General features: G+C 45.4%; 1 protein-coding gene across 9 annotated transcripts in view; it reads left to right on the top strand.

The window, feature by feature from the left end:
- Window positions 1-26502, top strand: part of LOC106584361 (nuclear factor 1 C-type) — a 112878-nt gene that overhangs the window by 71682 nt on the left and 14694 nt on the right. For 6 of the 9 annotated variants that reach the window (XM_014169587.2, XM_014169585.2, XM_014169583.2 and 3 more), the window contains exons 3-7: window positions 8503-8574; window positions 8863-8937; window positions 14006-14129; window positions 22607-22731; window positions 25705-25815. In XM_014169587.2, the coding sequence (XP_014025062.1) occupies window positions 8503-8574; window positions 8863-8937; window positions 14006-14129; window positions 22607-22731; window positions 25705-25815 (507 nt within the window). The remainder of the gene's footprint in view (window positions 1-8502; window positions 8575-8862; window positions 8938-14005; window positions 14130-22606; window positions 22732-25704; window positions 25816-26502) is intronic. The other 3 variants (XM_045705924.1, XM_045705926.1, XM_045705925.1) reach the window with 2 other exon arrangements.

Below are 26502 nucleotides of genomic sequence, written 5' to 3'. Positions count from 1 at the left end.
TTGCCTTGTAGTTGAGGTTAATCCTTTAGGCACCAGTGCCAAGCCACAGTCCATCAACTGGAGCTGCCATCCATCCATACAACACATCATATCACTCAGGCAGGCACCAGGCAGGCACCAGGCAGGCACCCAGCTATTCTGTGGGAGGAGGGTTGCCTCAGATGACCTCCTGTGTTGATCCTCTGCTCTCTCTCTCGACACTTGTGGCACGCGCTGCAAGTTTGATAGGAGTACTGAGATAAGTGGTGTGAACAGAGAGAATGTTAAGTGAAGCCTCACTTTCAAGGCAATACTTTCAGCAAATTTTCCAGTTTGAATAAGTATCTTCAACAGCATATTAGACTGTATCTAAACAAAACATGAGACCTACAGAAATCTCTCTTTCTCTGTCCCTCTCCTCTCTGTTCCCAGACTGCACTTTGACAGCTCACAGATTGGTGCTCGTCAAAAGAACACAAACAATCTTACGAAAACCACTCTGGTCGTTTAACGACCTCCCTTTTTCTTTCTGGTCGCTGCTGGCTCACCCCTAACATGTGGCGTAAAGATGCCAGAGTGTCAGACCACCTATGTCTGACTCTCATTAGCCTCCCTGACTTCATTGGCTCACTTCAATGCTGCACCAATAGGATGGATGACAGCATCTGCATCTGCATCTGCCAATTAAATGTCCTGTAGTGACTGATTACCAGGGGTGAAAAACTGCCCCTTCCCATTGAAGCCATGGAAGTTCAATTCTGACAGGCTTGTTAGCAGAAAACAGGATCCCCATTAAAATGAATGGGAAAATAGCAGTTTTCGTGGTCATTCTTCATGTGAATAGAAATATGTTTCGAAGACAATCATGGTACCAATAATTGCTTTTAATAGACCAGATGTATGTCCTTGAACTGATTATGTTTTAAATCGTACACAGAAGACGTTATAAGGATAATTTAGTTGCTAATGGCAGCCAACAGTATCCCGGTCGGCCTTTAACTTGAGTTACTCAATGAAAGGGGGCAGCACTGAGCTAGCCTACACTTCCTGTAGTAACCAGGAAGTGAATGGTGTCATATGATCAATGGCTTTGTCCATTCATATATACAGTCATTGCTGATTACGCTAGTGCTTCAATTGAATGTATTACAGTAGATGCAGTGTAGCCTAACATCCATTGCTGGTTTGCAGAAACACTCATCAGACTCATCCTGTGTCTATGTGACAGCTGTACATTTCTACACTCACCAGCAGAGCAGTGTACCGTACTATAGTAGTGGTTGTGGCTGGGTCATCTAAGCCAAAGCATGCTGTATCAGTAGGGAATTGTGCATCAGAGCCTCTCATGAAACTACTGACCTCTACACTGCCCCATGTGGTTACAGATGGACACACACCCAGGCCAGGGCTACTTGGGAAAGTTTTTTGAAATAGTAATGATATATCATACTAGTATAACTAACTGGCTTGGTGAACAGTATGTGAGAAGTGATTATTGACCACACAGAATAACAAGGCATTGGCCCTCTGTGTAAAAAATTAGCTGGGGCAAACAGAGAGTAGTAGTAAAGTGAGATATTAACATCCTTGGGGGGTCTGTCCATGAAGTTGTTCCTACAGCGTACCATTGTGGTCTGATATATGTTATTGTTTGCATTCAATTCTGCTGTCTGGCTCACGTTATTGTCATTCCAGTAAAGTCCACTTAAACTGGAGACAGAGGGTGTAGAGAAAGGGGTCAGCGAGCTAGCCGGGGCTTCTCACCACAGTGAAATTATGCTATGGATATACTCTATTGTTGCCAAGCCAGAAAAGCCTATTTGAAATGGAATCGGCTGTGAATGGAAGACAGAGGAAGTGTGAAGGACAGCCTGCCTGCATGGTGGTAATTCCTTTCTATTTAGAGTCCTGGTGGTGGGTAGACTCCTGGAGCTGTCTCCAACACAAACAGGCACTACAAATACACTACAAATTTGCATTTTCTGCTGTGCATGAATATTCTCAGCAACAAAAGAGTGATCAAATTAAAATCCTGCATCTGTATGTTATAAGGTGACCAAATCAGATTGGTCAAATAAAGGGTTAAATACATGAACTATAAAAAAAAAGCTTGGCTGAAAACCCCCATCATGCTGTTCTCCAATTTTAGCCACATACCAACGACTCCCCGAGGATGGAAAGAAAATGATGTAAGACATTCAGATTGCGGTTAATTGTAAAGATGTGCGTGTGTTTTATCATTCATTATTTCATATGCAAGGTTTTGTGTGCACACCGCTCCACGTGTCCACGCAAATGACATGTTGCGCTCAAATTGCAGGGAGAGATCTTTATAGCCGATCCAAAAGGGATGGTGGGTGGTTTAAAACCTTACATATAAATATATATTTTAATATGTCTATGAAATCCGTCCAAAAATAACTTGAAAAGAACACAGCGTTCGCATCTGGTTTTTTATATTGTGGTTTGTGGAAAAGCACAACACAAGCGAGGCCTTCTCTGGAGCTATTAATGCCCAGGACTAGTCACTATAGTTGTTTAATAGCTCTCACTGTTGGAATAAAATCCCCTGACCTCCCGTGGCACGACTCACGCTGGCAGCACTAATTGTAGTCGGGAGACTCCATGGCTTCTTTCTGCCTCTTACAAAATACCTCTTTCAGTGTTTCTCGTTTGACTTCCTATGTGGTAACAAGTACCAAGATGGAACTCAGAGAGGGGTCGTTCATTTGACTGCAAATCATGGCAGAGTCAGCGTTTGTGTGCCTTACTGTCTTTGGTCATACTGTGTGCTGCACCATGTGTAGTGTCTGTGTGTTTTGTTTCACCCTACATGAGGACTGTGTGCGTCCGTGGGTGCATACCCACATGCAGACACTGTGTCCTCTGTATCTGAGTGAGTATCCTTCCCCCAGCTGGTAGCTATTCCTCTCCTGATTGAGCAAAATGCCTGATGTGTTATTACTGTCATGCCGCCTCCCACTCCTTAAAGACCCACTACCACAGGAAGCTGCACTCTACTGCAAGGAAAGGTCAGCTGGTCCAATTATCAGAACCCACCATTTTCACACCAATGCCTGACTTCCTGATATCCACTGTAACCAACTCCTTTCCTGGAATCTCAGTCTGCCAGCAGCGGGGCTGCAAGTTTGGCTTTTTGCAGCTACGTAGTGTGCTTCTTTTACCATTGACATATTTTTCAGCTGCCTGACTTTGTCCATTCATTTTAGTTGTCTTTTTTGGTATCGTGACATTATTTGACGACAACCTGACCTCTACCCTACTTTACTTTTTAGCTGTCATCTCATTTTCTCTCCCTTCATCCTTCTCTGTGCTTGCGTCTCACTTTTTCTTCTCCAGATCCCTGTATGTTTTTCTGTCTGTGTTTTACGGTGGGCTGATGCTGTTTATCAGTTTGAGAGCTGTGCGGTGTGTTTGACAGACGTGACTTAGGGCTCTCCTCTGCTCAGTTCTCCTCAGCGTAGCCTCTCTCTCTCTCTCTCTCTCTCTCTCAGACTCCATATAGAACACTTCAGTGCTCCAGCACATAAAAGGATGGCTGCGTCAAATTAAAGCCAGTCCTGCAGCACCTGATTCTCTCATGCTCAGCATTTTTTTCTGAATGAATTAAAAGGAGAATGCTCTCCAAGCTGACTGAGGGTTCTGTAATTCTGCAAAGACTTTCACTTGTGTAATCAGAGCGAGTGACCCTCACTGTGTATGTTTCAGCAACAACCCAGCTTTAGGCTAAAGCTGTAAGAAAATCTACCTTGAAATATATAGTATAAGCAAGATTAAAGCAGCCATCTACCAGCCAAGCCAGTGCAGTCAGCACTTGCTTTGTGTGCAAGAGAGGTTAGCTATTTTAAATATAAATTAGCGGTCTCTGCACCTTATTCTGAATAAATTAGGATTAGTTTAACAACACCATGGAACTCATTAGACGGTTAGATCATTTGGCCGTAGGATTGGTTTCTATGTGGATTCTGGTCCAGCAGGCCAGTCTTCTTCTATTTGCTGTCTCCCATTCTAAATGTTAACCAGCGTGGGGAGTTTGTGGGTGGGGAGGGCTGCTGGGCCTGCCCATGCAGATTCAGACTGTCTGCATGGGCTGAAACGGAGGGGGTAAGAAGAGAGGGAGAAGAAGTGCAAGCAAGAGGGGGAAAGAAATCGAACACATAGGGAAAGAGGCTATCAAAGTTTTTGTTTGCTGTAATATCTCTGCGTTGGCTTTGTTCTTGTCATTCCAAAAAATGTAAATGTAATTGAAGATGTGAAATTGATTGGGGTTGCTGAGGGGAGAAGGGAGAGACGGAGAGAGATGGAGAGGTAAAATGAAGAGAGAGGGGTGAGCTCGGTAGCTCTGTTGCTGGGGCAGAACTCCATTGATTGGTTTGTTCTCTGAGCTCAGCTGCAGCGAGCTGAACAGTCTCACCACAGAGAAACACGGTGACAGACTGCTGAGAACGATTACAAGAGGGAGCCCCTGGTGTTATATCATGGCACAAGCACTAGATATCATTTTATTTATCTGCATTTTCCCATATTACTCCAAACTAGTAAATCATACGATATACTTGAACATACTACAACAATAAGTAAACGGTAGATATTCATGTTTTGGGGAATGTGTTCGGTACTGTGGTTGAGAATATGAGTGATATAAGTTCTATCCTATACTGAAGGGGGTGCCTTCCCACAGTGGTCTTACTGTAGAGCCTAGATGAGCTTTGCTCAATTGTGCTAAATAGAACATTACTGATGATTAGCTTGTTACACACTCGAGAGGCTATCAGTTACACATTGGATTTGAATTGACTGTTCAGTTCCATTTGAGATTTTAAAGTAGACAATCGGTTTGATCGTTACAAGGTAGCCTTCTCTATACCAGAAGCTTGATTATTGTAATGAATTAGTGTGTTATCGCTACATATTAAAGCCTCATAGTAGGTGGGTCGTGTTCATGAAGTTGTTTTTCCTAACTGCTCCAGTAAGGGGTGTAGTATTGAGAGCACAGCAATGCCTGTGATTCATATGAAATGCCTGTGATTCATATGAAATGCCTGTGATTCATATGAAATGCCTGTGATTCATATGAAATGCCTGTGATTCATATGAAATGCCTGTGATTCATATGAAATGCCTGTGATTCATATGAAATGCCTGTGATTCATATGAAATGCCTGTGATTCATGTGAAATGCCTGTGATTCATATGAAGTTATAAGGGAACAGACAGGTCATAATTGTTTCCGTGTTTTGACCTATGTTGTTCCACTGTCACATCATCATAGCTTCGGTTCTCGTTCCTGCTAGAAACTGACCTGCTGGAGAAATAGCTCCTCTCACCTAGTGACTGATGGGTAATGGGTTTGGGAGAAGCCAAAGATGGTCTCTCCAAATTTGCCCAGGCACCAGGGTAAATGTGAATAGACAGCCTTGCCTCAAAATCCCTCGCTTAGCTTCCTCTGTCCACTTCAGCCGGCAGTGTTGGCTTTAGCCAGCCAGCCACTGTATTTACAATAATGTCATGAGATCAAAATGAAACCAAATACTGGGTGCATTGTAGAAATTCAAATTCACCAGCCTTGTGGTTTTCCTGTTATGGGAAAATATATACTGTACAAAGGGTTGTGTTACAAGAATCTCTCAGTTACGAGTATACTTGCAGCTTGGACCATATCTCTGGTAGTTTACTTCAGACAAGCATGTGTCCCCTGGTTGGACTGATGAGGGAAGCTACTTTGCTTCCCTGTGCTTGTAATGCTGTCTGTTCTGTGTTGTAATTTAACTGTGACACACTGATTCCAGAGTAACTCAGCTAAAAGGAGTTTCTGGTTAAGTCACTTCCATAGCAAAAATATATTTCTCTCTCAAAACCCTCTCTCTGTGCATCTCTCTCCCCCTCTCTATTTCTCTCTTTCTTCCTCTCTTTCTCTCTTTCTCTCTGTCTGCCAACAGCAATTAAGTGGCACTGCTCTGTCTCTCTCTCTTTTCGTCTTTCGTCTGAAGGGGTGATTTGGCACAGGATCATGCTGGCACTCTTCAACAGGGTTAGTTGTACTTTGTGTGTTCTTTCTCTGGGCGAGAGAGAGAAAGAGAGGGGGAGGGAGGGAAAGAGTGAGTGAAAGAGAGACGGGAGAAAGAGCAATCTAAAATGGCTGCCAACACTAAAGTCCTCTGCACATGAAATGTCTGCCAAAATGTATGTTTAGTTTAGCAATCCCTGGCCAGAGAAATAACTTACTTGGAAAGAAAATAGCAACAACAAGTGCCACAACATATATATATATATATATAAATGTGTAACGATGAGGTCGGGAATATGAGGGTGAGGATAGAGAGAGAGAGAAAGAGAGGGAGCGATATAGTCAAATTCTGAAAGTGCGTAATAACACATTTTCAAAGTGTTTATCTTGATGGAATGTGAAATAAAACTTAAAAAAAAAAAAAGTTTCGGGACAAGTAGATACATTTTGCCCTCATTGAACCCTGGTCAAGTTCACGAGGGGACAGCTGCAATGCCCATTTATTATCCTTTCTGACATTTAGGAATTTCTCACTTTTGAATGGTATCTCAGAGGTGTTGGAGATTTGTTCATTAACTCTTACAATGATAAAACCATCAAAACAATATGACTTGAAAACATTAAGACACAATGTTAACAGTTAACAAAATGGCAGTCAACTACTTTCGGAGGGAAAATGGACGGTCTCTTGTTTCGGCCACGTTTTATTGCATCAGCATGGCATCACCCCCCCCACAAACACCCTTACAAACCCATATTTTTTGGAAAATATGATAAAGAAAATGCATTAACTATGTATTTGTTTTCCCCAGCAATGTCTTTGGGGCATTACGTGTCTTTGTGTGTGTGTGTGTGTGTGCCAGTCTCTCTCGCCTTCTCTTGCTATAGTTCCCTATTTATTTTTCTCTTGGTGCCAGGGATTTTGTCTGAGGGTGGCCTGCCTAGAATCCGCTGCAGCTTTTGGCAGGAATGTATTGAGTATTAAAGATAGCAGAGGAGAGAAACAATTGCAGACGTTTTATTGGCAGGGTATGTCTGACTTGGCCAGAGTAAAATCAAGATGGCTGTTTGTTTATGTTTCTTTCGTTGTCTTTCTACTACAGTAGATTAGCCACAGAACAAACCACAGCCCAGAGGTCGACCATACTCCTCAATCAGTTTGAATGCTGCCTGCCAATTCTTTAGCACATCGCCCCATGATAGTGATTATAAGCTTGAGCACCATCGAAGTGGCTGTGGAAGAACATATAAGGGGGATAAGGTAGAAATAATGCCATTCACTACAGATCTTCATGAGGAAGACAGTCATTGCTACCTGTGTGGTGGTGCAGTCTGCTGTGGTTGTCACACATCACAGTAGGGTGTCTGGCTCACTCGTCCAGTGTAGAGGGAAGTCCAGAGGAAGCGGTGTGCTCGTTCTACTGATGGGGAGTCCGTGTGAAGATTACAATGAGGCGCTCCCTCCACAGGCTCTAAACTCCAACTTGTGGAGCAGTGTGGAATGTGTGTGGCTTTAATCCGCTAGTGGAATCATGCCTATCTGATAGAGGAGGGCCCTATTTATTTACTTTTAGATTTTTACTGCTGTTCCCTTTGACTCTTTGTGGTAAATCTAGTATGCTCTGATTTCGTACTAAGAATCCCCATTCTGGTTTGGACTGCACTCTATTTATTTAGCTTGTATTTACTGCATTTGCCAGGTTAAGCAGATACAAAAGTAGATTGTATTGGATTGTGTGGCCTTGCCATTGTTGTGATGCTTTACTGAGTGTACATTTTGGCAGAACAAAAAGATTAGCCTGCCGAGTGGCGCAGCGGTCTAAGGCACAGCATCTCAGTGCTTGAGGCGTCACTACAGACACCCTAGTTTGATTCCAGGCTGTATCACAACCGGCCGTGATTGGGAGTCCCATAGGGCGGTGCATAGTTGTTGGGGCTGCAGGTTGCCTAGTGGTTAGAGCGTTGGACTAGTAACCGAAAGGTTGCAAGATCAAATCCCCGAGCTGACAAGGTAAACATCTGTCGTTCTGCCCCTGAACAAGGAAGTCAACCCACTGTCCCTAGGCTGTCATTGTAAATACGAATTTGTTCTTAACTGACTTGCCTAGTTAAATAAATAAGTAAATTGTTAATCTAGTTAGACTTGCCAAACAAGGCAGTTTTATAATGAGGTATTTGGATCATGTTTCACATTTTTGTGGCAGGCCAATTTTATTTTTCTGAAACCATACTTGTTATAATAGCTTTAGCACTATCTATAAACTTTTACTTCAATATAGTACTTATTTGATATTTGTCCCATTATTCCTCACTAAATATGTTCATTTTTGGAGACTGTTTCTAACTACTTAATCACCCTCAAATGAGCCTTTTACATGGTAGAAACTGAAACCAATTATGCTGGGTTTAGACTTATGTATCTCACCCCCCCATCCTCTCCCCCCCTGTTTCTCTCTTTCTCCCCCCTCTCTCTTCCTTTCCTTCCCTCTCTTCAGAGTCAGAGCAGAGCAGTAGCCCACGCACAGGTATTGGGTCAGATCAGGAGGATAGCCGAGCTGCCACCATGGGTAAGGGGCCCCATCGACTCGCACACACATCCAAATACCAACACACAATGACATATTCATCCACATTTACACACTGCCAGACAGTGACATAAGCACTGTAATATTTGGAATCCAATATATTCCAGGTTGCTGTTAGGGTAAAACATTATGGGCATGTGCTTTACTGGCTTGCTGATACTCTGCCATGTATTGTGTCTTGTGATGTCTCTTAAAAGTGAGAAGTTACTGTAATGCTTGTTGTGTTATGTCACAGAACTCTCCATGGTGACTCATCTCTGTGTTTTCCAGATGCTCCTGAGTTTCAGGAAAGCTTTGTGACGTCAGGAGTTTTTAATGTAACAGAGCTGGTGCAAGTGTCCAGAAGTAAGATTTTCACCTTTTATTTAGCTACGTGTGTTTTTATATATTTGTGGTTGAATGGATGGACGGAGTGTGTTGGTGCAATAACATCTTTTTTGTTACCGTTCTTTGTTAAAACGGCATGTGTGGCTGCTTTCCTTATAACTCCCATAACTTACACAGCAACATGCTTAGGAGCTGGACATGTGTCACATAAACTATGGTGATTCAAGTTCTGACAGCCCTCTTCCGTGAAAAATGAGCTAGCTCACAAACTCTGGCCCTCAGGCAGCGGGTGGAAACTCCCAGCCTCTCTGGCAGCAGTCACTCTGCTCCCATCAGTAGCTGAGCTCCTAGTCTATTGCTGTCTGTTCCACTACTGCTATTCAACCATACCCCATAAGATGGATACACAGAGGTAGGAAACACATGGATGGTATAACAGCCTAGGTGACAAAGATGGTAGGGAATATCCAGGTCCAGGATTACGGGAGATACTAACGTAATCCACTTACAGCATTAATCACAGTCAACATGAGTAAACCCCTCCTTACTGTCTACACCCCATCAGACACTCAAAATGATTTCTGACCGGGAATCAGATCATAGGGCTTTAGGATGACTTCCTCATCATTCATGTTGTTTTATCTGTCTCGTGGTGGATTGTGGATCGTGCAGATGTTATATCCATTTAATATGTTCTACTCACAATGCCAAGACTGCGTGTTCTGTGCTGTGTGCTTTGAGCTTTGGGATTGGCTGGGGATGCTGTGCTCACCAGGCCTGGCATTAGTGAATTAGGGCCACATTAACACAGCTCCCACATGGCCAGCCCCTAATCCCTCCGTATGAATAACCATCGTCTCCCAGCCACACACAGACTTCACTAGTCACCACCTGTGACCTCTATTCACTTACCCCCCAATCTGAGTCATCATTTACATACATTATTTCATTATGTTTAGAAATTGAGTTTAATCAGATTTGAAAGGCAGCGCAAGTGAAGGGAGCTGAAGGGAGAGAAGCTCACCCATCTGTCGTATGTAATTGATCACGTTTTCAGTTTCCACAGTGATAATGCCTTTCTCCGAAGGGTCTTCATTTGTCATTCAAAATAAATGCTCTTCAGTATGAACGACAAGCTCTGATGAGCGTACATTCACTCACACACCGATTTGAAATACTTTATTTGAATCCACTGCAACAAAAGGATCCAAACATTTCAAAGCTCCCTGTATGCATGGCACTCAAAGGTACAGAAAGCACATCCTTCTCCAAACAGCTAAGCTGCCCACGACAGCTGAAACTGAGTAGTACATAGCCAATTGCTTTGCCCTAGTTTTTGTCAGGCCCACAATCCGGAGGCCACGCACTGCAGGCCTGTGTACGTGGCCAAGACTGCCAAATATCAGCACCACCTTCTTGTACCTCCACCCGAGGCTGTCCAAGAGTGCCGCGAGAGGCGGATACTTACGCAGCTTCTCGGCAAAGGCCTGCTCCATGTAGCCTTAAAATGAGCAGACCACTTCCAAAATGAGCACCTCTCCCTTACCTCCCCCCACAACAACAATATCTGCCGTATTTGACACACAGGAAAACACATCAACATCAAACCAGCTTCCCCTTGCACAAGAATGTTTCTGCATGTGTGCTGTTGGTGAGACTACTTGTCTCACCTCACTGGCGATCAGGTCAATAAGGCGGTCATGTCTAGCAATGTACAAATCCTTGTATGAACAGAAGCCATTCACAACATGGGCATTACATTTGACTTATGTAGAATACAAAATGGGTACCAGAGTGCTAGATTATATTGTGTTGGTATAACTTGCAGCCTTGCCTTAACAGTAAAGGTGAGAATGTTCTCGCCAACGGCAGCATTCTGGTACATGGAATGGTAGACAGAGTGGTCAGCACAGTCCAGAGCAGTGAGTTTCCCCTGCAGCCTCAGGCCAGTCCAGCGTTGCAGTAGCTGGGAGACAGAGTGATCAGCACAGTCCAGAGCAGTGAGTTTCCCCTGCAGCCTCAGGCCAGTCCAGTGTGGTCAGTAGCTGGGAGACAGAGTGGTCAGCACAGTCCAGAGCAGTGAGTTTCCCCTGCAGCCTCAGGCCAGTCCAGTGTGGTCAGTAGCTGGGAGACAGAGTGGTCAGCACAGTCCAGAGCAGTGAGTTTCCCCTGCAGCCTCAGGCCAGTCCAGTGTTGCAGTAGCTGCATCCGTATGATACCAAGGAGTGTTGTCCTATGTCACTATTGCCAGTGATTTGTGTTCAATGGTGAAGACAGGCATGGTGGGTGGAGGGCCGGATCTCCATTGACAGACCACCTCTGTCTTGGTGGTGTAGATAGACAGTCCCATCCTGCTACAGACCCTCACAGCCGTTACAAGGACGGACTGAAGGTCTTCCAGAGTGTGGGTCACAAGAGCACAGTCATCAGCTGAAGCCTTGGTGGTTGCTTGGAGCCTCCTGATGTTGAATAGGTTTCCATCCAGCCTGAAGTCCACCACAACCCCGCTGCTGTCCTCAAGCTCCTTGTGGAGAAGCTGGGTGACACATAGGAGGAAGATGTTAATGAGGACAGGTTCCAGCACACAGCCCTGTCTCACACTGATGCTTACTCCAAAGGGCACTGACTCCTGCCCTCCTATAGCCACCTGAGCCATCATCCCATCATGGAACTGGAAAAGGATGTTGACACATTTGTCTGGACAGCCACATTTGAGTAGAATGCCCCATAGTAGTTCCCTGCTCCTGTTCTTGTGTAGCATCACCTTGGCCAGGACCTTGCTGGTCACTGCCAGAAGGGATATCCCCCGGCTGCTGCCGCAGATGGACTTGTCACACTTGTTCTTATCTCAGTATACTTGTTGTTCTTGAGGGAACAGAAAGCTGATAACACCTCACACACACACACACACACACACACACACACACACACACACACACACACACACACACACACACACACACACACACACACACACACAGCTGATGTAGAATACTGTAGCTATAGTTATCAAAACTAAATGAGTGGGTGAGTTATTATGATGCATAGGGAACACATTTCACATTACACCTGTCAAACTGGCTCTCTGTTTTCACATTACACCTGTCAAACTGGCTCTCTGTTTTCACATTACACCTGTCAAACTGGCTCTCTGTTTTCACATTACACCTGTCAAACTGGCTCTCTGTTTTCACATTACACCTGTCAAACTGGCTCTCTGTTTTCACATTACACCTGTCAAACTGGCTCTCTGTTTTCACATTACACCTGTCAAACTGGCTCTCTGTTTTCACATTACACCTGTCAAACTGGCTCTCTGTTTTCACATTACACCTGTCAAACTGGCTCTCTGTTTTCACATTACACCTGTCAAACTGGCTCTCTGTTTTCACATTACACCTGTCAAACTGGCTCTCTGTTTTCACATTACACCTGTCAAACTGGCTCTCTGTTTTCACATTACACCTGTCAAACTGGCTCTCTGTTTTCACATTACACCTGTCAAACTGTCTCTCTGTTTTCACATTACACCTGTCAAACTGTCTCTCTGTTTTCACATTACACCTGTCAAACTGGCTCTCTGTTTTCACATTACACCTGTCAAACTGGCTCTCTGTTTTCACATTACACCTGTCAAACTGGCTCTCTGTTTTCACATTACACCTGTCAAACTGGCTCTCTGTTTTCACATTACACCTGTCAAACTGGCTCTCTGTTTTCACATTACACCTGTCAAACTGGCTCTCTGTTTTCCGTGTGGCATTTTGACTGACTAATTGGAATAAATGTAGAAGTTAAAGACTTCAATTAACCACCTGCCAGCTGGCATCTCCTGGGGAAAAGACTGCTAGTCCAGATTCACCCCCTCGACTCCCCAAATCCTCAGCTGCCCATGGCGCTATGCTATAAGAACTCTCACCTGCACCTTTGTTTATGTGACACATGCAGATTTGGTTTTCGTGTCACAAACTCCACAACACTTGTATGATGTATTTACGCTAATATCGATGCTCGCGTTTTCCCCCCAAAAGGCGTTGATTTAGATTTTAGACTTACATAATTAGCTTATTTAACTAATCGGTTACTTTTAAGTGCACTCCACTTTATTTACCCAGGCCTCATGTGGGATGCATATCCTAGGAGACATTAGTCGCCTTTTAGAAATGATGAGTTCTCCACTGACCTACTTCACCAGTGTAATTAAACAGAGCAGAATGTGTTGTAATTACTGAGCTTGTTTACATCACCACGGCTATCCAGCTCAACTATACAAATAGAATCCTTCACATGAATGGGGATTCCTGTTCTAATAATTCAATTTCTATGCTTTCAACTACCCCTGCCCGTGTTCAGTTCCCTCCCTGGTTACTCTTCTTTGGCCAGAGGTTCCTGTAAGGTGCACGTGAGGGAATTGCTACACTGGAGATCCATGAATCCTCCTTTTGTATTGTGTTCTCCAGCGTCTCAGTACACTGTGTAGTCAGGGAGAGATTGATCGCCGGGGGATCTGTAGTGACGCAATCCCACTGTTAATAAGCATACCTGCCCTAACAAATGGGCCATTGTTCTCCGAGCTCACTGTGTCGCCCCACTGCTCGGTACAATACAGTTCATACTAGTGTAGTATAGTGCAACAACATCTCTGTCCACTCCAGCCAGACCACAGCACATCAGCAGGCAGCCATTAATGCACATGGTTATATAAAGTACATTAGTGGAAACCTGAGACGGGAAATGGGGTAAAGGCTGATAGATGGCTACACAGCCCCAGACCCATAATTCCACATTCTCCTGCTCTTGTCCTGAGCGTTGAAGTATGGTAGCAGACTGCAGTTGGGATTGTCCACTTTTTGGAGCTGTTACAGAGAAGGGCACACAGATACAACACAATATCTTAGCTCACACAGCGACACAATTCTTCAGCAGCGATGTATGAGTGAGCTTGAGGATGGTGCTACATGTCCTTTATGCAGATGTTTGAGTATGATTCCATAGATAATTGCATGTTTAATTGACAGTAATGTACAGTGTGCTACATGTTCCTCCCCTGACTGACCTGTCCCCTCTGTGTGTTTGTTGCATGCAGCTCCGGTGGTGACCGGGGCAGGCCCTAACTTCTCCCTGGGGGAGCTGCAGGGGCACCTGGCCTACGACCTCAATCCCTCAGGGGTGGGCATGAGGAGAACCCTGCCCAGCACCTCCTCCAGCGGGTCAGTACCAGCCCCCAAAACACACACATACATACAATCTAGACTGTTCATTTCCAAACTGCATACACTACAAAGGCACAAACTCGCGGCACCGTACACTTCTTTTATTAATGTTGATATTACTCTACCCTGTGAATACACTCACATTCAGAATGTTCAAATACATTCCAGGTTAACGTGAGCCTTGCATAAATGAACGGCTGGATGCGCAACCACTTGAGAGGAAGACTGTGTTTTTTCATGGGTGCACAGAGAGCAGTGTCCTTTTGCCGAAAGCACAAAACTTGAGAACAATGGCTGTTCCTCAGGTGACTGCAGACTATGTGATTTATCTGGACATGTACACCACTGCCAAAACACCAGCTGTGATTTATTGTGTAATTTGTCACTGTAAAAGGCAAGTAAAGCTGGGAGAAAACGAGACTGTAAATGAACTGGTTTACCTGAGGGTCTTGGAGCTACTCAGTTTTCTACCGGTCATCTTCAGGTTGCTGTTTTTGACCCACTTGTGCGTGCGTGCGTGCGTGCGTGCGTGTGTGTGTGTGTGTGCGCGTGAATGCGTGTGGTATCGCGTCAAATCAGCCTCTAAAGTCCATTGTGCACGAGATGACGCTGTTGAGTAATATTAAACATCATTGAGCTAGCAAACGCTTAATCAACAGCGCAGAGGATGTGCCCTCGAGCAGACAGGCCAGTGGAGAGAGCAGAAGATGTGCCCTCGAGCAGACAGGCCAGTGGAGAGAGCAGAAGATGTGCCCACGAGCGGACAGGCCAGTGGAGAGAGCAGAAGATGTGCCCTCGAGCGGACAGGCCAGTGGAGAGAGCAGAAGATGTGCCCACGAGCGGACAGGCCAGTGGAGAGAGCAGAAGATGTGCCCTCGAGCGGACAGGCCAGCGTAGAGAGAGCAGAGGATGTGCCCGCGAGCAGACAGGCCAGTGGAGAGAGCAGAAGATGTGCCCTCGAGCGGACAGGCCAGCGTAGAGAGAGCAGAGGATGTGCCCGCGAGCAGACAGGCCAGTGGAGAGAGCAGAGGATGTGCCCGCGAGCAGACAGGCCAGTGGAGAGAGCAGAGGATGTGCCCGCGAGCAGACAGGCCAGTGGAGAGCTTGCAAGTGTTACTTTGAGCGAGCAGAACATCACTGCCGCAGATCTAAAAGAAAAATGTCAGAATCAAAAAATATAGAACTGTAAGCAAAGAAACATGGTTCAAACGTGTACAAAATAAACGTGAAAGCATCAAGTTGTCCTCTAACAATAGTCATCGGTCTTTGTCAAGTTCTCATTCTCAATTTGCTCAGGTCTTGGAACCTTTGGGTTTCAATTCAGATTTTTTTCTCGATTGGATTTCAGGGGGCAGAACCTGCTACATTAACAGTACATAACTAGTGCCAAATAATAGTAAACTAATTTCATTAACCAGCTAAACCCAGGTTAACATGTCATCATGGTACACACAGCATTCAAAGGAGGACTCAGGACAAAGCAACGGCATGCATTCACCAAACATTTAACTGAGGAAAACAAATTAGTTTTATAGTAATTGTCTGATTGGGAACTACCATTGTCTATCAAATTATTTCAATTTGATATTGGAAGTTGTATTGAGTACAGGCAGTAATACAGGAGTCAAATCGCATAGGGAGTCTCATCAGATCAGATGTTATCAGCAATTCAGAGCCATCTGGGGAAAGACACAAGTAGAACAAAGATATATGTGCTGCAAAACGATAAAATGTATCATTCAAGGTCAGATTTCACCTAAAACAATGACATGAGCTCTGTCCCAATTAATCTCAGCTTAACTCCTCACTTCCTCTCTACTCGAATGCTTCTCAAAACCGATTGGAGGTCTGAGGCGAGGAACCTAGGGTCCTCTCCTCTGATGGTGTTTTAGAAGGAGGCGCGTAAAAAGGATGCAAGGAATCGAGGAAAGATAAAATAGCACAGATCAGTGGCATGTTTGCCTCAATATGGAATGGCAGACGTCACTATGTGGGAGCACGCCCCTGTCCACATTGACGGGACCACAGTTGAAAGGTGAAGAGCTTCAAGTTCCTCGGCGTACACATCACTGACGATCTGAAATGGTCCACCCACACAGACAGTGTGGTGAAGAAGGCACAACAGCGCCTCTTCAACCTCAGGAGGCTGAAGAAATTTGGCTTGGCCCCTAAGACCCTCACAAACTGTTACAGATGCACAATTGGGCTGTATAACCGCCTGGTACGGCAACTGCACCGCCCAAAACCACTGGAGGGTGGTGCAGTCTGCCCAGAGCATCACCGGCGGCAAACTACCTGCCCTCCAGGACACCTACAGCGCCCGATGTCACAGGAAGATCATCAAAGACATCAACCACCCGAGCCACAGCCTGTTCACCCCGCTATCATCCAGAAGGCGAGGTCAATACAGGTGCATCAAAGCTGGGACTGAGAGACTGAAAAACAGCTTCAATCTCAAGGCCATCAGACTGTTAAATAGTCATCACTAGCCAGCTACCACCCAGTAACTCAAACCTGCACCTTAGAGGCTGCTGCCCTATGTACATAGACATGGAATCACTGGTCACTTTAAATGGAACACTAGGGAAAGGGGGATACCTAGTCAGTTGTACAACTGAATGCCCTCAACTGAAATGTGTCTTCCACATTTAATCCAACCCCTCAGAATCAGAGAGGTGCGGGGGATGCCTTACTCAACATCCACGGCGCCCGGGGAACAGTGGGTTAACTGCCTTGCTCAGGGGCAGAACGACAGATTTTTACCTTATCAGCTCAGGGATTCGATCCAGCAACCTTTTAGTTGCGCCTAATCACTTTAATAATGTTTACATACTGTTTTACTCATTTCATATGGATATTCTGTATTCTACTGTATTTTGGTCAATGCCACTCCGACATTGCTCGTCCTAATATTTATATATTTCTTAATTCCATTATTTTACTTTTAAATGTGTGTCTATTGTTGTGAATTGTTAGATATTACTGCACTGTTGGAGCTAGGAACAAGCATTTCGCTACACCCGCAATAACATCCGCTAAATATGTGTATGTGACCAATAGAATTTGATTTGATTTGAGCAGAGGCGTACAATTCAGGCCCTTCGTCAGTGTTAGTGAGCAATAAGAAACCTTTAGAACTTTAGTTAAGAAACAGATAGATGAGCATACAGGTATGTTTAAGGTGCCATACCTTTAGCTCCTTGGTGCAGCTGATAGGCTAGATGGAGTTGAAGAAGGTCTTGACCACGCTCTGGCTGTTCTCCAGACAGCGGTAACGCTGGAACGTGTCCCAGGCACTGTTGGTGGCCATGTCCCCTCCCTCAGAACCAGTGAAGATCTCCAGGTTCTTACAGTGGGGCATCAGCACAATCTGTAGAGAAGACAGAAAGATACAGAGGATTGAAGTAGATTTAGTATGGAGTCAAAGGGCTGAATCCCAACTTAAAATCCTTGTAGCTTGAATTTTAATTCAGGTGACATCAATGCATGATTTACGCAAACGTCTCAGTTGTGTCTAGGTGTTTAACAGTGTGTGTGTGGGAACTAACCGAGTCAATGAGTGTGCATGAGGACTGGACATCGCTGAGTGCAGAGTAGAGGGGCAAGCTAAGACGAACAGTGTAGTCCATCCCTGCCTCGAAACACTGGTCTGGGGAGCACCACATATCTGAGGAGACGAGAGAGAGAGAGAGAGGGAGGGAGATCACAAAACACTGCACTAAATCACACGCAAGAAAAGTGCATGCAAACAAAACACAGGCCTGTAATGCAAGGTGTATACAGACTCATAGTACTGTAGACTCATATACACAACACGTATATCCTACACTACACACTACACTTGCATACACAGACCCATTACTCACACTCTCACGCACAACAACCATACACAGAGAGCAAGACTAGGTGTGTGTTTACCATGATCCAAGGTGGAAGAAATGTTTGTTGAGATGGGACGCATCACCTCCTCCCACTGGTCCAGTAACTATGCCAGCACAACGGGTACATAGACATTGGAGTTTGATGCCCCTGGTCAGGACTCCACTGAGGAAGGTGGAGGGATACATATGTTCTGAGTTGTGGAGGGATACAAACTGTATGTGCTGAGTTGTGGAGGGATACAAACTGTATGTGCTGAGTTGTGGAGGGATACAAACTGTATGTGCTGAGTTGTGGAGGGATACAAACTGTATGTGCTGAGTTGTGGAGGGATACAAACTGTATGTGCTGAGTTGTGGAGGGATACAAACTGTATGTGCTGAGTTGTGGAGGGATACAAACTGTATGTGCTGAGTTGTGGAGGGATACATATGTGCCAATTTGTGTAAGGCACAATATGAGTTGCTGTTTTAAAAGAGGCAACTATGGATAATAATTTAGCCAAATAAATGATAACATACTATGTGGGACTGAGGTGAGCTGTACCAGTCCACGCCACTCGTCAGTCAGTATGGCTCAGTATTAAACAGCTGCTGTCATTTCATGCCCAACCCTCGTCTTGGAGAGCTATCCTCCTATAGGTTTTCACTTCATCCCTTACCTACACTGCTTGTACACATTCAGTATAGAACCATCCTCTGTATAGAACCATTGTTCTAACCAAATAGACAGCAGATGGTCAAAGTCAATAACATGTCATCCTCTCTACTTGACAAATGTCCTAACAACAATGACTCCATTCAACGTCAAAGCAATTAGAGGAACTCTCAGTACCACTAAAGTTACGGGTAGAAGTTATGGTTAGGAAATCCCCAGAGTGCTGTGCATAGTGGAGAGCCAAGGTACTTGAAACAGAGTATCTCCTATCTCTGTCAGCTAAGCAGAGAATAACTTATCCACCGCATAGTGAAAGTGGGCCTGGTTGGAGAAAGGGATGGAGAGAGAAAAGATGGTTAGAGGTCATTCTCTCATTGTAACTGCAGAAAAACTGCCAGATTAAAAGTAATAAAATCTGTATTTCAAATAGACTGTATCTCAACGTATTCTGCTAATTATGGCTTTGTGGCTGTGTTAACTAGGGCTGTGGCGGTCATGAAATTTTGTCAGCTGGTTATTGCCATGCAAAAGACTGCCGGTCTCACGGTAGCTGAGAAATAAATATAACAACACTTATTTCACTCCACGCATCAACCAGTGATATTCCGCTAAAACAATTTCAAAAATTATTTTCCAATGTATTTATTTTTATGACATTTTTCTCACAAATTTCGTGGTATCCAGTTGGTAGTTCCGATCTTGTCTCATCGCTGCAACTCCCCAACGGGCTCGGTCAAGACATGCATCCTCCAAAACATGATCCACCAAGCGACCTAGTCAGCTTGCAGGTGCGACCTAGTCAGCTTGCAGGTGCCCGGCCCGCCACAAGGAGTCGCTAGAGCGCGATTAGCCAAGGAAAGCCCCTCGCCCAAACCCTCCCCTAACCCGGATGGCATTGTGCCGATTGTGCACCGCCCTATGGGGATTATGGTCACGGCCGGCTGTGACACACCCCAGGCTGTAGAGGCACCTCAGCACTGCGATGCAGTGCCTTAGACCGCTGCGCCACTCGGGAGGCCCGATATTCTGCTCAAACTCTGTATGCCATGGGCTCTCCGACCCTGTTCCTGCAGCTACCCAGTGCTTAATTTGGGAAACCAAGTGAAATATGTTTGGGAACATTGATAGTGACATGTTTTCTCAACAAAACATATTTCACTAAACTGTTGACAGCCCCTCTGAGCGCTCGAGAAAGGAATAAAGGAGAGAGGAGGAGATGGAAATGCACGGTGTTGAGATATTCTGTATATCTGAAGGTGTGCCACCCAATTAATGAAGAAAATATAAAAAATTCCCTATTACTAGGCTATTCAACATCAAATACAAATTCACTATAATTGTAGGCCAACTGCACAATCAATGAACCAACAGCATCGCCTAGGTCTATACGTTCTCTCCCAGACATATCATGGATAGAAATTATAGAGCGTTGCATACGTAAGGTAACCAGTCCATCCAGTATGCATAATAATACAGTCCACCCTCAAAGTTGATTACTCAAATTTGTTTAATTTTGGAGTATAGGCTAGATCAATTATATACCAAAGACATCTTTAATCAGTTTTGTTTTATGTTTTTCTGTCATGCGTATTATGTGGTAGGCTATGTATTGTATAACAGCACAATCATATATTTTTTACATTTTTAAGTTGGGAGGCTTGGGCTCATATAGACCTTTGCATATGTATAATCTCTAATGTGTGTATTGTGTTTTGAATGAATCATCACCTTACAAAGCGCTGGCCATTTCATTGTGTTAGGCTTTGAAACAACACCCACAATTATGTTTTACACTCAGTTTCAACCTGCTGTTAAACTTCTTTCTTCAAATTGATCACAGTGAGGTGAGTTTAAAAGCACAATACTGTTTTGATGATAAGTGTTTGATGTGATTTTGGATTGTATTTACATTGATATCAGAGTGGTTAGAGGGACAACAGGGCCCTGAGTACCAGGCCATTAGGACCTGATGGAGGGACAACAGAGCCCTGAGTACCAGGCAGTTAGGACCTGATGGAGGGACAACAGAGCCCTGAGTACCAGGCAGTTAGGACCTGATGGAGGGACAACAGAGCCCTGAGTACCAGGCCATTAGGACCTGATGGAGGGACAATAGAGCCCTGAGTACCAGGCAGTTAGGACCTGATGGAGGGACAACAGGGCCCTGAGTACCAGGCCATTAGGACCTGATGGAGGGACAACAGAGCCCTGAGTACCAGGCCATTAGGACCTGATGCAGGGACAATAGAGCCCTGAGTACCAGGCAGTTAGGACCTGATGGAGGGAGAACAGAGCCCTGAGTACCAGGCAGTTAGGACCTGATGGAGGGAGAACTGAGCCCTGAGTACCAGGCAGTTAGGACCTGATGGAGGGAGAACAGAGCCCTGAGTACCAGGCAGTTAGGACCTGATGGAGGGACAACAGAGCCCTGAGTACCAGGCCATTAGGACCTGATGGAGGGACAATAGAGCCCTGAGTACCAGGCAGTTAGGACCTGATGGAGGGACAACAGGGCCCTGAGTACCAGGCCATTAGGACCTGATGGAGGGACAACAGAGCCCTGAGTACCAGGCCATTAGGACCTGATGCAGGGACAATAGAGCCCTGAGTACCAGGCAGTTAGGACCTGATGGAGGGACAACAGAGCCCTGAGTACCAGGCCATTAGGACCTGATGGAGGGACAACAGAGCCCTGAGTACCAGGCCATTAGGACCTGATGCAGGGACAATAGAGCCCTGAGTACCAGGCCATTAGGACCTGATAGAGTGACAATAGAGCCCTGAGTACCAGGCAGTTAGTGACCTGATGGAGGGACAATAGAGCCCTGAGTACCAGGCAGTTAGTGACCTGATGGAGGGACAATAGAGCCCTGAGTACCAGGAAGTTAGTGACCTGATGCAGGGACAATAGAGCCCTGAGTACCAGGTCATTAGGACCTGATAGAGGGACAATAGAGCCCTGAGTACCAGGCAGTTAGTGACCTGATGGAGGGACAATAGAGCCCTGAGTACCAGAAAGTTAGTGACCTGATGGAGGGACAATAGAGCCCTGAGTACCAGAAAGTTAGTGACCTGATGGAGGGACAATAGAGCCCAGAGTACCAGGAAGTTAGTGACTTGATGCAGGGTCAATAGAGCCCTGAGTACCAGGCCATTCGGACCTGATAGAGGGACAATAGAGCCCTGAGTACCAGGCAGTTAGTGACCTGATGGAGGGACAATAGAGCCCTGAGTACCAGAAAGTTAGTGACCTGATGGAGGGACAATAGAGCCCTGAGTACCAGAAAGTTAGTGACCTGATGGAGGGACAATAGAGCCCTGAGTACCAGAAAGTTAGTGACCTGATGGTCATAAGCAAGTTGGGTCCTACCAGCGCATGTCCAGAGTGCATATGAGGAGATTACCGTGAGTCAGTGGTGACATGGAATTTTACTGCGGTCATGACTCATGACTGCCAGTGTGGCGGTAATACAGTCACCGCAACAGCCCTAGTGTTAACTAGTGACGACCATGTTCATTGGCTCGAATTTTCACCTGTAATAAAATTATAGCAAAAGATTGCAGTTGTGAGAGCATGATTTTTGGGTGTGAGAGGAGAAATCCATGTGAGCATGTGGTTTATTTGTGAGAGCTCAGTAACTTCTGAGACTTGACAAAACAGAACAAAAATCTCTGCTCTTGAATGAATATTTTTGCGTGCGGCAATGATGTGCCCGTGGGACCTCTGCGCTCTCGACTCAGTGTTTGCTTGCTCAATGATGTTTCATCTTCACAGCTCCATTTTGCGTGCAATGGACTTTAGAGGGTTTAGTTTGACGCCACAGCGTTTAAGTGTACATACTTTAGACACTGCACACAGTTTCCCCCAGGAGCTCTCCATGTTTCACATTGCCTTCCTCTTATTTCCTCTTCCCTCTCTCCCTCTGTTTGACATCCAGGAGTAAGAGGCACAAGTCGGGCTCCATGGAGGATGATGTGGACACCAGTCCAGGAGGGGAGTACTACACCTCTCCCAACTCCCCGGCTAGCAGCTCCCGCAACTGGCAGGAAGACCTGGAAGGAGGTGAGCATCCCCTCTGGTCATCCACACAATCTCTTAGATATAGTTTTGTTATGTCCAAGGACAGTGCTTATTGCTCATCAGTTAGTACTAGCTTATTCTGTCATGTTGAGGACACTGGCTATCCTCCAACTCTTCAGTGATAACTAAGGGTGACTGAGTTCTGGTGTCCATCTTAAATGTTCTTTGTGACGGGTATCAAGAAACATCAACATTCATACCTTTCATAATCACCGTGGGGAAACAGCTGAAATATCAGGTCATACTTTCACTTCAGGTACCTTGAAAGCTACTGACACAGTGCAAAAGAGCAAATGACAAATAGATCATGTTATGAACTGCCGCACAGAAAGCCTTGGCTGCGAAATACACGGCTTCAAATTTCCCAAATTGAGCCTGAAGTCGTAATTAATTCATGAACCAACACTTTTTGTGAAAGTCGACAAAAAGCCAAGTGGACCAGGGTACCTTGGAGCAGTATCCACAGATGCAACGCCGCAGTAGCTATCTTCTTTCTTTCCTCTCAACTAGGCTCACGTACCAGTTTGCTAGTATGGAATGATTTTCCCAACAAAGATATCTAGCAAACAGTAAAGCTACTGTGTATCTCTCATCTAGATACAAGCAATTGTTTCAAGATGATTGTTTAAAGCAGTATTTTAAATATGGAAATGGCAATATGCCTTTCAATATGTGTATGGTACAGTATGGCCGTCCTCCCCCACCAGCACTGACCTGGTTCTGGTTAAAAGAGGAGGAGTAGGTTACAGCATGCACAGTGTGCTCCAGTGGTTGAGTGTGTGAGTGTGGGTAAGAGCAGTGCAAGTAGTCAGGTAGGTGTGCTGAGGGAGTGGGGCCTGCCTGGTAAGTGCACTACACGTGCGGGAGCATCGTTGGTATGAGCCATGAGGTGGTTCTCCATGGGTTAGCAGCAGAAAGGGGGAAGAGGATCCCCATCTTTACCTGAATATTTAACACACACACATGAAACATTTTAACACACTGTGTGTTTGTGCTATTAGGGGAGTTTATAGGCCTCCCATATAATAATGCTGCGAGGTGATGCTGTTTAATTGTGGTGGACTCTCCACACTACACTAATAGTGTCCAGTGGCCTGTTAAGGGGCCTAGTGGTGTGTCCGGGGCTTTGTGGTGCTGTTAGCCAGAGTGGCCCCGGCTGGGCCCCTGGCCCCAGGAGCACTCCAGGCTGCTGATGCTGTAACCAGAGCTGTGGAGGTCAGAAGAGCAGAACCGGCCCCTCCCTCCCAGCCCCGACCCCATCACAGGCCCTGTAGGAGTCTGGTCCAGCCCTGCTCATGTCCTGCTCTCTCTCTTCCTGTCTAGACAGCCCTAACAAGCTTCTCTTTATGGGTGGCTGGTAGCCTCGAGGTTAGAGCATTGGGCCAGTAGCCGAAAGGTTGCTGGTTCAAATACCGGAGGTGATAAGGTGAAAAACATCTGTTGCTGTGCCCTTGAACAAGGCATTTAACCCTAATTGCTTCAGGGGCACTGCACAATGGTGACCCTGGCTGTGACCCCACTCCCTGCAGGTGTCTCGGGGGAATTGGGATACGAAGAAAAAAAAACATTTCCATTGCACACTTGTGTGTAACAGGACAAACTGAACACCCCCCAAATTCTTATTTAACAACCCCATCTGATTTCTCTGAGATGGTGGGGGGGATACTGGTTAAGAGGGGAATGTTTGTGCACCTTCTCCCAGGTAGAGGAGGCCAGGGGAAGCTTGCGTCAGTCTGTACTGTGGGGATTGGATTGGGAAGGTAAAGCCTGGCCTCCTGTAGAGCTGTGGCTCTGGACAGCAGCACTACCAACCATCACTCTGTAGACTTTCTTAAAAAATATATACATTTTCAAGATATTGTAATGTAAATGTAATGTGTCAAATACAGTAGGTAGATGTGTGGGTTGGAGACTGAGCTGAGAGATCAGTCAGATTAGTGTGATCAGGTAATTAACATCAGTGCTGTAATGGCTGCCCCTGCCTTGCCCCCAGCACTAAGCCGGACGTGCGTGTTTATCCTCTGAGCAAGTCTCTTGTTGAACCTCATCTGCACCCCTGCCCTCTGACATTCCCGAAAAGATGTGATTTGCTCACTCTGCTCTGAGACAGAGGGCTAGGGGCGGATGGCTGGGGCAGAACAGGGGAAGAGGAAGCAGTCAGATAAGCCTCTCTCTCTTTTTGTTTTTCTCCCTCACCCTCTCTTTCTCTCTCTCACACTCTCTCCTTGCTCTCTCTCTCCATCTCTTTCTTAGAAAATGATTAGAGAGTTAGAAGGGCATAACTGTATAATGTGTGAGAGAGAAACCTCAAAGTCATCACTCCATGGCTGACAGACTGTTTCTTCCACTGCACAGTATCACAGCAACAACATGTACACTGTCTGCTCTGCAACTCCAAAGAAGGAAACAAAGAAAGGGCTGTGCAATCTTAAGACTCTGATCTAAAACAGGCCCGAAGCTGGGTGGAGAAAGTGTTCCTAGCACACATTCTGTTATCAACAAGTGTGCGATAGCAAACGAAACACGGAGGACAGTAATATCACTGCAACAGAGACACACATTCGTTTAGCACATGTAAGCAACTCTGGTATCAGGCACTGCAGGCCTCTTGGGAATGTGAGTGATCTACCTAGGCGAACCCGATTTGAGGTAGATCTGACCAAAACATAATCTTGTTTCTGATCCTATTGTTTCGTCTCAATGAGGAAGTTCGTTTGGAGCGTATGTGCTTTACTGCATCGTACTGCAGAGCTGATAGTGACCGACTGGGTCATCTCAATGCACCCTGCCACCCTGTGGTGAGCTCCTGCCATTACAACAGCCGTGTAGTAGCAGATTGAACTTGACAATGAAATGTAGGGTCTTTTCAACATCCTCCACCAGACAGTCATTATCATTATGGGAGTCCTAGTGGCATCAGTAACACCCTCTGTGTATCTCTGTCTCTGTGTCCAGGCATGTCCCCTGGAGTAAAGAAGACAGAGATGGACAGCCCGTCTCCTCAGGAGAGCTCCCCACGTCTCGGCTTCACACAGCACCACCGGCCCGTCATCGCAGTGCACAGTGGTCAGTACACACAGTCTTACGCATGTCACCCACCCACACACATTTACAGGAGACATCTTGTCACTGTTGCCACAATCTACCAAGCCTGAGGCGCGTACTTCTCCTAGGATGTGAGTTGTGTGAAGAATGCAGTCGGAAAAGAGAGAATGCATGTTTCGTACGTCAGAAAAGACATGTTTCATACGTCAGAAAAGACATGTTTCGTACGTCAGAAAAGACATGTTTCGTACGTCAGAAAAGACATGTTTCATACGTCAGAAAATACATGTTTCGTACGTCAGAAAAGACTTGTTTCATATGTCAGAAAAGACATGTTTCATACGTCAGAAAAGACATGTTTCATACGTCAGAAAAGACATGTTTCGTACGTCAGAAAAGACTTGTTTCATACGTCAGAAAGACATGTTTCGTACGTCAGAAAAGACATGTTTCATACGTCAGAAAAGACATGTTTCATACGTCAGAAAAGACATGTTTCGTACGTCAGAAAAGACTTGTTTCATCGTCAGCGTCAGAAAAGACGTTTCATACGTCAGAAAAGACATGTTTCGTACGTCAGAAAAGACGTTTCGTATGTCAGAAAAGACATGTTTCATACGTCAGAAAAGACATGTTTCGTACGTCAGAAAAGACATGTTTCGTACGTCAGAAAAGACGTTTCGTATGTCAGAAAAGACATGTTTCATA

Source organism: Salmo salar, chromosome ssa23 (genome assembly GCF_905237065.1).
Source record: "Salmo salar chromosome ssa23, Ssal_v3.1, whole genome shotgun sequence".
In the NCBI taxonomy this organism is placed as follows: Eukaryota; Metazoa; Chordata; class Actinopteri; order Salmoniformes; family Salmonidae; genus Salmo; species Salmo salar.
The sequence above is the reverse complement of the archived record's forward strand: the minus strand, read 5'-3'. Positions and strand labels throughout refer to the sequence as shown.